Consider the following 18,111-nt stretch of genomic DNA (forward strand, 5'->3'; position numbering starts at 1 on the left):
ATGTCGGGAATGTTGTTTCAGCAAAGTGACAATCAACAAATCGCGCAGTAAATAAATCTCCAATTAATGGTTCAACATACTTAATTATAAAAGGAGATTCATAACCAACATATATTCCCAACCTCCTTTGAGGACCCATCTTTGTGCGTTGTGGTGGAGCAATTGGAACATATATCATACATCTAAAAATACTAAGATGGGAAATATTTGGCTCCTGACCAAAAGTCAATTATAATGGGGAGTATTTATTATAACTTGTTGGCCTGATGCGCACAAGTGTTGTTGCATGCAAAATAGCATATCCCCAAGCTGTAACAGGGAATTTTGTTCTCATAAGTGATGACTTAGCTATTAGCTGGAGGCACTTAATAAACAATTCAGCTCAACCATTTTGTGTGTGAACATGAGCTACAGGATGTTCATTTTTTATCACAATTGACATACAATAATCATTGAAAGATTGGGACATAAACTCACCAACATTATCAATACAGATAGTTTTGATTGTATAATCTAGAATTTTTGCTATTAATCAAATTATTTGAGCTAGTCTCACAAACGCGAGATTGTGAGTCAATAATAAACACATATGTGACCATCTACTAGATGCATCTATTGATACCATAAAATATCTAAATGGTCCACAAGGTGGATGAATAGACCCACTTTCATTTCAAAAATGCAAGACATCAAATCTCAACTTTAGCTAATGAGTTTTTAATAATCAATTTTCATTAAGAACAAGCAACACATGAGAATTTTTTTTTAAATGAAAGAATCTTCTAGTTCTTTAATGAATGTCCATATGAATTCTCAATTAATTTTCGCATCATATATGATACAGGATGGTTTAACTAGTCAAAACAAGTAGTAAATGTATTTGTATCAATAAACTTTTGGTTTACTTTAACATGCTTTTCAATTGTACTAATAATGCCAATATAAATTGTGACAATTGATAATTTTATTTTCATTCATTTTATTGTGTATCCTTATATAAGCAGATTATGACATTTACTTCGAAAATGTCTAAATCAATCTGAAGTCCATAATGTCATTAATGAATAAAAGAAACATAATTTGCAAACAATTATATGCAATATTTGCTTAAGGAATATATCAAAATGTTCAAATGTCCAATTTGACTTTATTGATCAAAATTTATAAAATTTATTGTAGACATTCACTTCAAGAAATATGCAAAAATAATTTAGACAATAATGTAAACATATATCATATTATTTACCAATAAGATTATATAGATATCATTTGCTTCAAGGAATGATTAATTAGTATAAATAATTTATCATTTTGTTCTAAGAATGAACATTTAGTAATATTTCAAATCATCTGTCTTCTTCTTATCTATTTGAATGACAATATGTTCCATTTTTATAATTGTTATGTATTGCTACATTTACTTTGGGGAATGGAGCAGAACTAGTGGAATGAATAACTTGTTATTTTATTTAGCCATAAGAAGGCATGAGATCAATTCACAATACTTTTAAAACCATTTTCACTAGAGTTTTGCATAAAAATTAACTAGAAATAAATAGTCAAAGTCATGTATGGAGTTTATTGTAAATCAAATGTATGGATAAAATTGACATTTAAAATATCAAACTGGATATAATGCTAGTGTTAGCAAAAATTTCATAAACCATTGTAGACATGCATGAAATTTACTTCAAAATATACATTTCATATTCTCTAAAACCTTTCCATTTATAATTGCTGATATCATTTCTTTGAATAATTAACAAATGAAATAATATAAAGCGTATGAACTTCCTTTAACAACTCTACAAAAGTAACAAGTTTCTCAAAGTTGTAAAGTAGGAAAAATATAAGGCATTTGCAAAATCAAACCACACGAGTTTTTTTATGCTTCTTATCAAACAACAATTGGTCAATACAAACAAAGTCCATAGAAATGACAATGACCAATTTAATATAGTATTTCTCAATTTTAAGTCTATAAAAATGTTTTCAACCAAAATAATTCAAGAATTAAAAATGACATCAGTTAAACTTGAAATTCTATATTAGAATCAACCCAAAATTAATTTAGATATTCCTCAAAATTATCTTTAGAACTACGCATGTATAAGTATTGAAACATTTTAAATTGTATAATCAAATTAAGAAGAGACATAAGAGGAACATAATTTATATTTGAACTAAATCAAATCCGAATAATCATAAAATTCATTGGTTTATCAACACAAATTTGCATACTAAATATGTTTTAGTCAAATATGTTATTTAATTATAGAACCTACTATAACAACAAAAATAAGCTAATCAATATTTATTTTTATGAACAAATAATATGCTTAAAAATTAAGTAACCCATGAAAATAAAACTTATAAATAAGATCATCTAAAATATTTAAACCATATATCAAGTTGATTTAATATTTAAAGATGCTATTGTTTGAGAAAAAAATGTAAAGATAGAGATCTAATTAAGTTTATGTACCTTTATTATTCAATGTTGAGACTTGATCATTTTATCAAGAAATAAGCAAATTAAACTCCAATAGTAGACTTTGAATCTATTCAAAATTTATCAATAGTAAACTTTGAGAGTGGATCTTATTTCCCAATTTCATATAGACAATTATATCAAATCTTTCACCATCATTAAGAATATAAAATAAAATAAGTTAATCAAAATAATTACAAATGATCATGAATTAATTAAAACAAATAATCAAATATTAAATATTAAATATTAAATAAAAGAAACTTTTTTGTAAAAACTTAACATCATGTTGTCTAAGATCTTGAAAATCATAGAGGGTAATTTTGATCGTCAATCAAAGGATCACTTTGAGCAAGATCATGCTGATAACGTATTATAAAACTGTTGGGAAATAATGGATATTTTGGAACTTTGAGCCATATTATTTTATTGATAAAATTGAATGTTTGAATAATAAATTATGGATTTATATTCTATATAATATGCTCAAAATTGTTGAGTGATGAATTATAAATTGATGCTCAAATTAAAAAATAGTTTTGTCTCTTAATGAATAGTTGTATCTTTTGAACAATTGTATCTCTTGGTGAACAAATTCATTGCTTTTGGTTTAATATTGCATCTTTTAATTCATTATGTCTGTTCACTTATATCTATTAACTTTTCAACAAAACTTTTCATGAATCGGTCTAAATCTCTTCATTCATTTTCTCTCCTCTACATAAAGCCAAGTTAGGAGACTTCCACAACACATCATCAAAAACCATTAATATCAAAAATTTCTTCTAAATTCATTCATCCTGGTGATAAAGAAAGCTAAGATTGCGTTTGATTGATCACTGTTGTTGTGCTACTACTGTGATCGTTTGTTGTTGTATCCTGGGAGATAGACGTCCGACATTTCTCAAAACACCGAAGAGTGGTCGAATCTATCTTGAGGAAACTATTCATACAGGCCTTAATAAAATTCTTCTTCTAATTTTCAACTTTGTCTGATTACAGGTATTTTGTTGTGTTATTGCTACTGCGTTGTATTGCATTATTATTGTTACTGACATATTAATACTACATATGATCTTATACTTTCTTACAATCTTTAAACAGATGATTTGTTGTGGTTTTAATCTAAGGTATATAGATTGCCATCGTAACTTATTTAGGTTGGTTTATACTTCTATTTCGGATTTTAACTTATTTACAGATTTTGGTTCTTCATTTTGAATATAGAAAAATGTCTCATACGTCAAACAACTCATCCAATTCACATGCTAAGGCAATTATTGTTGCTCAAGCTTAGGCTGCGAGCCAAACATTACATGTGACTATGAGTTACAATGAAAAGCCTATGAAATTCACTAGAGAGAATTTTAAAACATGGCAACAGAAAATTTTGTTCTATTTGATCATGTTGAATATGAAATTTTTTTTGAAGGGTGATCCTCCTATATTATAGAGGATGAGGAAGATGCTATTACCGCCTTCAACATTGCTGAAACATGAAACAACTTTGATTTCTTATGACGTAACTACATTTTGAACGGTTTATCTAATGAACTTTATGAAGTATACAGTATCAAGAAAACAACTAAGAAATTATGGGAATCGCTGGACCATAAATACAAAACTGAAGATGTTGGTGCTAAGAAATTCTTAGTTGCTGAGTTCTTAAATTTTGTAATGGTTGATTCTAAAGCTGTTGTAAACCAGGTGAAGGAATTCCAATTGATCATTAATGGTATTCTTGCAGAAAGAATGATTATAAGTGAACCATTTTAGGTGGCAGCCATTATTGAAAAAGTTCCCCTTGCTTTGAATGACTTCAAGAACTATCTTAAGCATAAAATAAAGGAAATGACAGTGTAAGATCTGATTCTCAGACTTTGAATTGAAGAAGACAATAGAGGTGCAGCTAAAAGGCTGAACAAAGCGATCAATCCTAATTTTGCCAAGGCAAACGTAGTGGAATTCAAGAAGGACTCCAAGAAAAAAAATTCTCAAACTAGGTCTAAACTAGGACTAAAAGACGGTGTCTTCAAGAAGCAAAAATTCCAAGGAAAATATTTTAATTACAATAAGATGAGACACAAGTCATCCAATTATAGGTTTCTAAAGAGGGTCAGAACAAACGAGGCCAACGTTGTGGAAAATATTTCTAAAGAATTATTTGAGCTTGGCCTCTGCGCTGTGATTTCTGAAGTCAACTTGGTTGATTCAAATCCAAGAGAATGGTGGCTTGATACTCGTGCCACATGTCATATTTTTTGTGACAAGGACTCCTTTGTTGAGTTAATTCCTTATGAGAAATGGGAGAAGCTCTATATGGGCAACGCTACAACTTCTAAGATCAAGGGGAAAGGCACTATGATTTTGAAGATGATTTTTGGCAAAGAGTTGAAACTTCAAAATATGTTGTATTTGTCTGACATAGGCAAGAACCTTGTCTTTGAGACCCTCCTAAGTATGCATGGCTTTAGGATGATATTTGAATCCCAGAAGTTAGTTTTGTCAAAAGGGGGAATGTTTATGGGAAGAGGATATGTATTAAATGATATGTGAAAACTCAATACTATCTCTGTAAAAGATAATATTATGAATAAGAATGATGCTTCTTCTTCTATTTATATGCTTGAGTCATTTGATTTATGGCATGGTCAGCTCGGACATGTTAATTTTTGATACTTTACATAGATTAATTAACTTAGAGCACATTTATTCATTTCACATTAATTATAATCATAAATGTAAAACGTGTGTTGAGGCAAAACTAACAAGATCTTCATTTCAATCTGTTGAAAGAAATACTAAACCACTTGATCTAATACATATTGATATTTATGACTTAAAGTTTATTCAAACTAGATGAGGGAATAAATATTTTATTACCTTCATTGATGATAGCACAAAATATTGCTATGTATATTTGCTTAAAAGCAAAGATGAAGCTATAAAAAAATTTGTTCTCTATAAGCAGAAAGTTGAAACTCATTTTAATAAAAGAATTAAGAGGGTGAGAAGTGACCATGGAGGTAAATATGTTGAACCATATGGTAAATTTTGTGCACAACATGATATTATTCATGAAGTGACACCACCGTACTCTCATCAATCCAATGGAGTAGCAGAGCGAAAAAATCAAACCCTAAAGAAAATAATGAACACAATGCTAGAAAGTTCTGGGTTGTTAAAGAACATGTGAGGGAAGTTTTATCAGCGAATTACCTTTTAAATAATGTGTCCCGCAAGAAAAAAAAACAAGACACCATATGAGTTATGGAAGGGCAAGAAACCTTCATACGACTACTTGAAAGTGTGGAGGCGTCTTGTAAAAGTAATGGTTCCTTTATCGAAGAAATGAAAATAGGTACTAAAATGGTGGATTTTAATTTCATTGGTTATGCGCGCCATAATAATGCATATCAGTTTCTTGTGCATGAATCAAAAAATCTTGAAATTTACAAGAATACAATATTGGAATCTAAAAATGTCTTATTCTTTGAAAATATATTCCCTTGTAAGACTAGGGAAGTTGGGTCAAGTTCAACAAAATGAACTTCAGAGACTATTGATAGTCAAGACTTTCAACAAGAGGTTGAAGTCGAGGCAAAGCCAAGAAAGTAAAAGGGCAAGGGTGGATCATTTGGATGGGACTTTTTAACCTATATTCTAGAGACTGGACCTCAAACTTATAGTGAAGTTATACGCTCATTTGGAAGCACTTTTTGGAAAGATGCTAACAAGAGTGAAATTGATTCCATCATGAAAAATCATATGTGAGAATTAGTGGATCTACCTTAGGGAATTAAACCACTAAATTCTAAATGAATTTTCAAATGAAAAATGAAATCAGATGGAACAATTAATAAGTATACGGCCAGATTGATTATAAAAGGTTATAAACAAAATGAAGGCATTGATTACTTCGATACATTTTCTCATGTATCAAGAACAACTTCTATAAGGATGAATCTTGCTATTGTCACTTTGCGGAATCTAAAAGTTCATCAAATAGATGTTAAGACAGCTTTTCTAAATGGAGATATTGATAATGAGATTTACATGGAACAACCTGAAAGTCATGTAGCTCCAGGGCAAGAAAGAAAAGTCTATAGATTATTGAAGTCTTTGTATGGACTTAAGCAAACACTAAAGCAGTGGCATGAAAAGTTTGACAGTGTCATGATATCAAATTGATTTAAAATTAATGAGTGTGACAAATGTGTGTATGTCAAAACCACTGTTGATGGATATGTAATTCTATGTTTATATGTTGACAACATACTCATTGTTGGAAGTAATAATGAAATGATAAAAACGTACGAAAAACTTGTTAAATTTAATATTTGATATGAAAGATAAGAGACTTGTTGACATAATTTTGGGCATCCAAATCAGAAGGTCATCTGAAGGTCTCGTATTGACTCAATCACACTACGTAGACAAGATTCTTAAGAAATTTGGCAAGGATGATTTTGGTACAACCAGAACTCCGATAGATATAAGTCAACATCTATCCAAAAATAAAGGTGAAAGTGTTGACCAAGTGGAATATGCAATAGTCATAAGCAATCTAATGTACCTTATGAGTTGCACTAGACCTGGTATTACTTTCATTGTAAGTAGTTTAAGCAGATTCACAAGCAATTCAGGGGAGAATCAATGGAAAGTGATTGTGAGAGTACTAAGATATCTCAAATATACTCGGAACTACAGATTACATTATTCCAGAGATCCTGCTATGTTAGAAGGATTCTTCGATACCAGTTGGATATCTGATATTCAAGATACCAAAGGCACAAGTGGTTATATTTTCAAATGAGAGGATGAGCTGTGTCGAGACACATACGTCATCGACACAATACTATTAGACAACTGATCTCAACTGGAGTTATCTCTATTGATTTTGTAAGATCAAAAGATAACATTGCGGATCCGCTAACTAAAGGGTTAAATTGAGATCAAGTTGATAAAACATTGAAAGGAATGAGACTAAAGCCCATGAATATTTAAGGCGCTATGTGAAGGAAAACCCAACCTAGTTGACTGGATATCCCAAGATTTAGGTTCAATGGAACAACCTACTTGCATAGACCTTGTGAGGTCACTATTGGGGTTCCTATCCCAAGTCTATTCCTATGATGAAAATAGTGATTAAAATGTGGAAAAGGTTAAGCAATGATTTTAATGGCCATTGTGTGTTTTAATGAAACAAACAACATAAGTTACCTATGTGTGAGTGAAGTGGGGTCATTTCAAGGAGATTATTGGGACATAGTTCTCTAAGCTCTTGCAGAACCAGGAGGGTGTTCACGGCCATATGAACATACCCATGAGAACCAAAATCTTGCTAGGGAGGTATTTGTGTGAGGTTTATCATCGTTTAGACAAACGACAGAATAGTTCAAGGATATCGCGTCTACTAGTCAGCTAGTAAAGTAAATATACTTTCACAAGGGAAAGTTCAAGGTTGATGCCTACTTATCTTATGCAAATATCGAACGTAAAATATATCACCTCTTTGAGTCTTTGAGTCTCGTTGATCCATCAATTTCATTCATGTGAAGGATTGTTGGAAATTAATGAATATTTTGAAATTTTGAGGCATATTATTTTATTGATAAAATTGAAGGTTTGAATAATAAAATATGGGTTTATATTCTATATAATATGATCAAAATTATTGAGTGATGAATGATAAATTGATGCTCAAATTAAACAATAGTTATGTTTCTTGATAAACAATTGTATCTCTTGTTGAAAAGATTCATTTCTTTTGGTTTACTATTGCATCTTTTCATTCATTGTGTCTATTCACTTATATCTATTAACTTTTCAACAAAACTCTTTATGAATTAGTCTAAATCTCTTCATTCATTTCCTCTCCTCTATATAAAGCCAAGTTAGGAGAGTTCCAAAACACATCATCAAAAATCATCAATATCAAAAATTCCTTCTAAATTCATTCCTCCTAGTGATAGAGAAAGACAAGATTGTGTTCGATTTATAACTATTGTTGTACTACTACTGTGATCGTTTGTTTTTGTATCATGGGAGACAGACGTCCAACATTTCTCAAAGCACCAAGGAGAGGTCGAATTTGTATTAAGAAAATTGTTCATATAAGCCTCAACAAAATTCTTCTTCTAATTTTCAACTCTGTCCGATTATAGGTATTTTGTTATGTTACTGTTACTGCATTGTATTGCATTATTATTGTTACTGACATATTAATACTACATACGATTTTATATTTTCTTACGAAACTAGAAGAAAAATACAAAGAGAAAAGAGAAAGAAATGAAAGGATAATTCAACCTTTTATTTTACTTAGATTTCTATAAGCTTGTACATGTCATCTATTTATAGGACTTCAAGTACCATAATTACAAAACATTAAGGACCAACATTAAAATACCTTATAAATGATTTAGGGATTATGAACATTTATTCTTTAGGAGTTGCAGTAAGACAAATTTGGGAAGGTTATAAACATCCATTTAACAATGGATTTTAAAAAAAATTTGTTAAATGTCACGATGAATCAATAAAATTATAGCAAAAATAAAAATAGTGCTCCATGACCTTAGACTTTTCTTTTAATATATAGTATAAAATTTATTATTAAAACCATATTTGAGATTCAACCAATGAAATTTAATAAGTTTAGATTGAAACATTTTTATTTGATTATTATAAAATTGAAGCTAATTTCGAAATTCCGTATTACGAAAGAAGGAAACCCCTTTAACACTGCCGTAATAATCATAAGATAAAGACTGTTCAGAAATCACTCAAAGAAGAAATGATGTTGTTGGTCCAAACCAAATTTTTGCCTTAAAATGAATAATGATAAATGTGATCTGTAATTAATATTATCGTCAGGAATTAAAATGTTTAAAGATCGAAAATAGTAAAATTATTTTATCTAAAACATTAATTTGCAAACCCTAAAATTGCTTCTCTTTCTTTTCATATCATTTTAACAGTAAAACCAAATTATGCTTATGTATTTAATAGTGAATTTTCTTTTTTTCAATTATATTCATTAATATTGTCTCTAATATTTGAATTGATAACCTCTGCTTACAAATATATTTTTTTTAAAATAATATTAAAAAATCCAACAAATGGTGGGGCATGAAAGAAAAAAAAAACATCAAGTCAACTGCTCCAACAGATAATGGGAATTCTATTGTGCACTACATATATAGAGAGGGGTGGTGAGTACCAACCCAAAAATTAATTTTAGTAGAAAGTTTGGTTGATATCAGATTTTTCCTTAAGGGGGCAGGTTACGCTCTTGCAGGAAAGGATAGTAATGCCATAGATTTGGTAGTCTTTTTTTTTTTTTCAATAAGATTTGGTTAATCTGGAGTTGTTTGCTTAATCTCAATGAAACAGTTAGCTCATTTGTGTTAGCCAAACGCGATCAAAACTGCGCCTTTGAGATTTTTCACCATACTAATGGAAAATGTTTTCTTTTCTTTCTTTCTTTCTTTCTCTTTTTAAGTAAACAACAGATTACATAAATACATTCATAGCTAGATTGCCTCTAGTGCTTTCTTCTTGTAAGACTTCTTGAATCTCTATAGGAGATCATCAAACATGTGCAATACTTCATCATTTGAGAAGGTCATTTTTGCAAGTGCATCTGCAATCTTGTTAGCCTCACTAAGAACATATCTCAATGACTGTTTCTCTTCCTCAGCTAGAATCTGTTGAATCCTCCTAATTAAATTAGAGGACGATTCTTCAAGTATGCTATTACTAATACCTATAACAATCTCGAGATTATCGAAATGGATGGCGACTTCATTGTATCCTTGTTTTTGTAGTATAAGTAAGCCATCCAATATACCCCAAAGCTCAATAACAGCGACCGAACACTTTCCCAAGAAGTGATTACAGCCCAAGACCCAATTCCCTTTTCCATCACGTAGTACTCCACCTGCAACAAAGAAACCAGAAACAGAATTGACAGCACCACCAGTATTAAGGGAAAAACACATACCTGATTTCGCATGTTCAGAACTCTGTTATGCCTCCATCACCAAAGCTTCACTTTGGACAGAGGAATATTGTTCCGCCTAACTGTAGGAAACCTTAATAATTTCCTCTGGATTCATTGATTTTCCTTGGAAGATAAATAAGTTACGATTTTTCCAAATGCACCACAGTATTAAGCCGAAGAAACAAGCCCAAGTTGAATCTCTTATATTATTTTCTGATTGTTCTTGCAAATTCGAGACTAGCCATTCCGATATATCACCCTCAAAGAACCATCTAATTTGATTAGGAGGAATGACTTGATTCCAAATGTCCCTCACCCAAGGACAGTCTCTAAGAACATGTAAAACATTATCAGTGTTATGACCACAAAGTTAGCATGATTTATCTTGTCCAATACCCCTTCGAACCCTTCCAGAGTTAGTTAAAAATCTCCTTTTAGAATTAACCAGATGAATTGTCTAACTCTTTGAGGGTCCAAGATTTTCCAAACAGTATTCCAAGTATCATCCTTTAGATTTCAAGACTCCTCCTTTATCATCCAATAAGTGCTTTTAATTGAAAGTTTACTTCTTTTTGCAATGCAATCGGTAAGGTGGAATTAATACTTATTTCACGAAATGCTACCTTGAATGGTGTGCTTTATTTGCTTGTATGAAGGGAAGATCTTTAGGTGTTCCAGTTGTGGTAAAGGCGTTTTACACCTTTTATATCGCTTTACATTAATGAAACTCTTTTTGGTTGGAGGAAAAAAAAAAAAAAGGTAAACTACACCTGTGGTCATTATACTATATATTAGTCTGTTTACGTTTTGATTACTCAATTATAAAAAGTTACAAAATGGTCATTTAATTATTCGAAATTTTTTATTTGACTCACTGAGTTGTTAAAGTGTTTTTTTTTAAGTCCAGCTAGTAAAGCTCCAAGCGATGATTCAATAATAATTATGGTAGATCAATATCCATCAACGAATAGAACATACCTTATATCAAAGTTAATTTAACGGTGAGCGTCAACATCGTAAAAAAAAACTGTTTAAATTTTTATTCACAAATTCGTAGTGTTTAAAGTTGTTTCATAAAAAAAATCTAACAATAAAAAAGAAAGAGAAGAAGAATTTTTTATTGGTGCAAATACTATTTCTAGATGTAATTTACTCAAAAATAAAAAGGATCCTAACTATCTCCGAAATTTCAATCCACAGTGAAAGAAATATGAGAAATATATGCAACATAAACAGCACCTCAGCTTGATTCCAATAGGATTTAATTAATCATTCTATATGAACATGAAAAATAGATATCCATTATACGAAGCCAACCAATTACAGTCAAAGAAGATTAAAACTCGAAAGGGAACAGTGAGTTTCTTCTTTGGCGTATTGCAGTTGTTTACAAATTAACATACAGGGATGTGAATCCAGTTCAGGCTGCCAACATGAACAACTATTTTGTACCAATGCGGCATCGCATCGAACGTAAGCTCCTTGAATGTTCCATGTCGGGGATCAAAGACAACAACTACTCGGTTTAGGTACTCCAACAAGATCTCATCATTCCTCAGAATACATAGAACTCTGACAGATGAATTAGGGAAACGAGCCTTTGCCATATTGAAGTGTAAAAGATCATTTTGCTGCAATGTTGGTGGCAAGTGATTCCCGATGGTGAATTCTTTGATCCAAGATTCTTTTAAACCGTATTCCTTCATAACCCAAACCTCCAACTCGTCGTTATCATGATACGCACCAGCTGAGAGAAAACCTCGCAGAACCATGAGATGATGAAAACACCTGTTTGAGCCACAACAATCTGGCTTAGCCACCTCTTGGAACTGCTCAGTTTCGAGGTCAAACGAGATGAGAATGCTAGCCGTGGTGTCATTGTTAGGCTTTGAAAGCCAATGAAGCCTCCCATTGACCAAAGCTTTGGGCATCGGGCGAGTCAAATCATAAGGCAAGGTTCCTATATGTCTCCAAGAGGGATCTCCGATTGTTAGAACATGGACCTGAGATTGTACCAAAGTCGAGGTAGCAACATCGATGCGACCACCTAGTAAAACCAGTTGTCTAAGATATGCTACCTGGATTACCTTGTACTGTTTTGTAGTTTGATGAAACCCGAATGCAATGCGTCCCACTTGTGCTGGATAGTTAACCAATTTCGGTAGCTGTAAGTAAACCCTAGTAAAGGGGTTGCAAATGTATATCCATCTTGCATCCCGCATGCAAAGCAAGCCGTTGCATGAATCTACCAAATAAATAGACATGAGATCGGGAAGTTTCTTAAACATCACCTTTCCTTGGCTATGGAAGTCGGAGAAATCTATAAAGAAAAGTTGATACGATGAACTAGGCCGATTGCTTTGGAAGATGAAGCTTGGACCATCTTTGTCGGCCATGTGAGAGAAATGGGTAGCAACAAGAAGCGGATCTCGTATTAATCTTAGCCAAGCTCGGCAAACCAACATCGATTGCAGCAGAGATGTTGGTGGAAGCCTGGATAGTATACCAAGGATGATCTCTTGAGGAAGTTTCTCCATCATGTTGGAGGTTTGTTGCTCTGAAGTCTTCACAAGTTTGCTCATATTTTGAAGATGGAGATGTAGAAGACGAGTTTGGGCGATCAAAGCAAAGGTACCGGAGCATAATTTTACTTGCACTTTGATACAAGCTGATAAAACAAAGAAAACGAAGTCATCAATGATGGCGGAATATTATTATTCTATACGAATATAGTTTTGGTCGTGCAGATGGAAGAAGACAGCAACAAAAGATAAATGTTGTGCACATTCCAAATATAAAATGGTTTATATACTAATCATCTAACATTAACATTAGCTGATGGATGACCCAAATTATAAATTGAGCCTTTGAAAACACCATACACCCTAGCCTTTAATCTATATAGGATAGGAAAATAACTATTTAAAGTTTTTGGAGAGAAGAATTTTACCCGATTGATTTACATATTATTTTTAAATCGATATACCATTCCTTTTAAAACATGAAAATTTATAAACAACTTGTGATACTTCGTTTCTTTTTATTTCGAAATTCCTAATCAAGGATTCACGCACGTCTTGATTATGAAAATACATGCAACATAAATAGAATCTCAGCTTGTTTCCAAGAGGATTATTACGTTTAAAAAAACAATAAAAATTTAACTCAAGGGAGAAGCTGCAATATACTCACCACAACTACACTTTTACTTTTCTATCCTCTTTTTGTTTTTTTCATCACTATCATTTCTATATAATTTCTTACTTAATGCATAATTTAGTATTTAAATTTGAGTGGTATTTATTGTTTTAGTCCAATATGGTATCGGTATTTTACAAAATTAAATATTTTGGTACTTGAAGATAACAATATTAACTTTTAGTGTTTAATTCAGTTTTAGATTTGATTTAATGATAATTCATAATTAGCTAATAATATTAGCAATTAACTTTCATCAAATCAACCTAAAATTCGAGTTAAACATTATAAAGATAACCAAAATATATAAGTTTGGTCAAATACAAGTAACAAATTAGACTAAAATATAACATATGTATCACATTAAAAAATTGTCAAACTCGTGTACCAAATGATATATTAAGCCATATTTTTATCAGGATCTATTTTTCAATCAATTTATTTATGGAAATAACTTATATTACCACATCATCAATTTTAAAAAGATAAACATTTTATTATATATTCTCCCATGTTAGCCCTATCCCTTTCCAATAGGAGAATGACAAATTAGATTTTTTTTCTAATTTTTAGCATTTTTAGTTATAAATTAGGAGGAAAAATCTGATTTATCATTCTCCTATTGGAAAGAGATAAGGATGATGTAGAATCACAATTTCATACAATCCCTTCTCATTCTCAATATAAGATAATTATTTAAAAATATCACACCGTCCCAAAAGTGACTTAAATTAGTCATGCCATAAGAAGAGGAAGAAGAGATATCATGAAACAAAGCCAACCAATAATTACAAGAAACAACGCAAATAGAAGCAAACAGCTATTTAAATCTTGAAATTTAATAGGAAAACATAGCCTTAATGATGAAGCCAATTCAGGCTTCCAACATGAATAATTATTTTGAACCAACGAGGCATTTCTGGAAACGTAAACTCCTTGAACGTCTCATGCTGTGGATCGTAAATAACAAGAGCCCTGCTTTTGTACTCCAATAAGATCTCGCCATTTTTCAACACACATAGAACTCGAACAAATAAATTACGCTTTGAATAGATGAAGTGGCGACTCTCTTGTTGCGTCAACGTCGGAGGCATGTACCTTCCGATGCTCAACTCCTTGATCCAAGACTCTTTCGCACCATACTCCTTCATTACCCAAATCTCCACTCGTTCATCATTCTCATGAAACGCACCAGCCGAGAGACAACCTCGTACAACCATAAGATGCCGCAAACACCTCTCCGAGCCGCAACAATCAGGTTTCGGCACCTCCTGGAATTGCTCTGTTTCGAGATCGAAGGATACGAGCAAGCTAGCAGTGGTGTACCTGTTAGGCTTGGAAAGCCAATGGAGTCTCCCATTGACCAAAGCCTTGGTTTTCAAATGAATAAAACGGTATGGTATCGTTCCCAGATCCCTCCAAGAAGGGCTGCCGATAGTCAAAATCTGAACCTCCGATTCACTCGAAGTTGTTGATGTAGTACTGGAGTCGACTCTTCTCAATTTTCTTCGAAACACTATCTGGATCACCTTGTATTCTTTTGTTTTCTGATGGAAACCCAACCCCAAATTTCCCACCAGTGTTGGATACTTGATGAGCTTGGGGAGCTCGATGTAAAGCCTGGTAAAAGGGTTGCAAATGTATACGCTACGCGATGTATCGTGCATGCAAAGCAACCCATTGCATGAATCTACCAAGTACATGGGCATAGGAGAACTGGGGAGCTTCTTGGAGATCACTTTTCCTTCACTATGATCGAAGAAATCAATGAAGTGGCGTTGATCGGGGATAGGCCAATTGCTTTCCAAGATGAAGCTGGGATCGTTGCCGGCCTCGGCCAAGTTCGACAAGTGCTTACTAATAAAAAATGGATCTCGTATTAAGGTTCGCCAGCCTCGGCAAACCAGCTTTGAATTCAGCAGCGATGGTAAGGGAAGCCTGGATAGTATATGGACGACGACTTCCCGAGGAAGACGATCCATCATATTTGCTGCTGCCTTCCCTTTCTTCATAAGTTTGCCCTCTTTCATTGTCGATTCCTCCATGATTAACAATGACACAAAGTAAAAGAATATATATTACATTTGGAGATCAAAACAACGTTGATATTGAAAGTTTTTTTAAATTTGAAAACAATATTTAATAGGACGAAGAGAAAGTGATCGATGATAATGTAAAGATGTATGGTGATTCCCATAAGGCAAGTTGAGATTGTGATATGCCAACGCGTTTCTCCATAGCTTTTAATTATTTATAAAATTGTTGTATGATAATGATATTTTGTTTTATTAATGTACGTAAGTTGAATAATGTGGGTGTATCTCGTATTTTCGGGCAAATCAAAGACGAAATAGAATTGACGTCATGACTAGGAGGAGCAAGACATCGCGACGGACAACATCCTAATGTGGTGACGTCTATTCAACTTAAATCGGATTTCTTTTTCTAGCTAAACTTTACTATCTTTTTTTTCAATTGGACTCTGATTAATCTAAAAAGTTTTTAATCATATTAGTATTTTAATATTAGGACTTTAATATTAACCTATTTAAAGGATCTTTGTAATCATGTTCAGGAAGTTAACAGAATATCTCTTACATGAGATTTGATGAAGAGTTTTAGGGAGAGTTTTGTATTTGGGTTTTGGGTTTTGCTCTTTGAGATTATTTTCTTCATCTTGTACTGTTCGTTAGTTTGTTGAATTAGTAAAGTTTTATTTGCTCGTGATTTTTTTCCTCTTCGAAGGAGTTTTTCAAGTAAAATATTTGTACCCGATTTTCTTTTTCACTTTTTCATTCTTGTTCATTGACTATATCAATCGATCCCTAACAAATAAAAATCTTCTACCCTTCATTGTGTCTTTATACATACCCTATCAACAAAAAATTAACACCTAAAAATAATTTCATTTCAAAGGCAAAATTGTTTAAATATGTCTTCTTCTTTTTTGGTTAACTGGTTAAATAGGTCCTTTTTTAAAAAAAAATTAAGAAAATTGGCCGATTTTGGAGAGCGTATGTGAAAGTGCATCCAGTTGGGCACGCTTTTGGTGGCAGGAAAGCACGCCCAACTGGACGCGCTTTTCATTTAAGACGCATTTTTTACTTTTTTTAATATAATTAGTTTCTTTGATCAATTGGTTAAATATTAGTGGTTTTGTCCTTGAGTCATGGATTTGATTCTTCTCTCACTCACATTTATATTTTTTATTTCATGTTGTTTTAAACTTTTTTATTATTTTTTAATTAATGTTTTTAACATATTAGTTTTTTGGTTAAATGGTTAAATAATGATGATTTTATCATTGGGTCCTCCTCTTCTAAACACATTTGTATTTTTTTCAAATTTTTTATTTTTAATTAATAAGTATAATGTTTTCAATTTTTTATTTTTAATTCATCTTTTAATTAATATCTCTTTTATTCATAAAATCAAATGATAAATATGTAATTATATAATAAAAATATATATTTTACATATATCATTATTGTAACAGCCCTTACCCATATCCGTTGCCGGAATAGGGTGCGAGGCATTACCAGAACACATACACTTGTAAACGTATTTAACCGTATTATAAAATTTCATCTACATTAAAACTTTCAAATTTTTAACATGCTTTTATAATTCTTCACAATATATCCTCTAAATATTATATTCATAATAAATAAGGCCTACGATACTCGATTTATATTCATGCAATTCACAAGTCTTAACAATTCAATGCTTCATTTACATTTCATTCAATTCATAATTTCTCATCTTCACAATTCAAATCAATTTCTCAATCCAATATACATTTCAATATCACAATAATTCTTTTAATTCAAATCATATAACTAGCAATAGAAATTCCATTTACTTCTCATACAATTCAATATCATTAAGTTCAATACTAAAACGTTTTTACTATTTAACTCAACGTTTATCGATTATGCCATTCATTAACACATTGATGAAATTCTTAATTTTGTAATGAAAGCGTCGCTTTCGCTTTTAATTTAGCTAAAATCAGATCATCATCAATCTCATAGTAACTATTTGAAATAAAACATTACATCATTTCTAATTCAACATTTATCGATTACGATCGAATATATGACCGGTTTATACACAAGTCATTCATATATTTTCCAATTTTCCTCCTCCTCCTCTCCATTCCACATCCTTAATGAATATAACACGCTTAAATAACATTAACTATATTTTCACTATTTACTTATAACTAAATTCAAAGCTGTCTATCCGAGTCAGAGTCACTAAATTATTTATATCTTGAGCTACAAAACTCCAAATTAAGATCCGTTAATTTTCCCAGAAACTAGACTCATATATATTTTTATCATAAAAGTTTTAGAATTTTTGGCTTAGCCAATAAGTACAGTTTATTCTTTAAAATCTCCCTTGTTTTACT

General features: G+C 31.6%; 2 protein-coding genes across 2 annotated transcripts; both read right to left on the reverse strand.

Moving 5' to 3' along the window:
• Positions 1–11,724: 11,724 nt before the first annotated feature.
• LOC105801497 (F-box protein At3g07870) lies at positions 11,725–13,129 on the reverse strand. Its single transcript, XM_012632777.2, has one exon. The coding sequence runs from the start codon at positions 13,079–13,081 to the stop codon at positions 11,894–11,896; it is 1,188 nt and encodes a 395-aa protein (XP_012488231.1). The 5' UTR covers positions 13,082–13,129; the 3' UTR covers positions 11,725–11,893.
• A 1,290-nt stretch (positions 13,130–14,419) lies between these two features.
• LOC105803433 (F-box protein At3g07870) lies at positions 14,420–15,845 on the reverse strand. The gene has a single exon (XM_012635623.2). It carries the CDS (start codon positions 15,740–15,742, stop codon positions 14,555–14,557), a length of 1,188 nt encoding a protein of 395 aa, XP_012491077.1. The 5' UTR covers positions 15,743–15,845; the 3' UTR covers positions 14,420–14,554.
• Between the last annotated feature and the right edge of the window lie 2,266 nt (positions 15,846–18,111).

The sequence above is a fragment of the Gossypium raimondii genome, chromosome 11 (assembly GCF_025698545.1).
Source record: "Gossypium raimondii isolate GPD5lz chromosome 11, ASM2569854v1, whole genome shotgun sequence".
NCBI classification, from domain to species: domain Eukaryota; kingdom Viridiplantae; phylum Streptophyta; class Magnoliopsida; order Malvales; family Malvaceae; genus Gossypium; species Gossypium raimondii.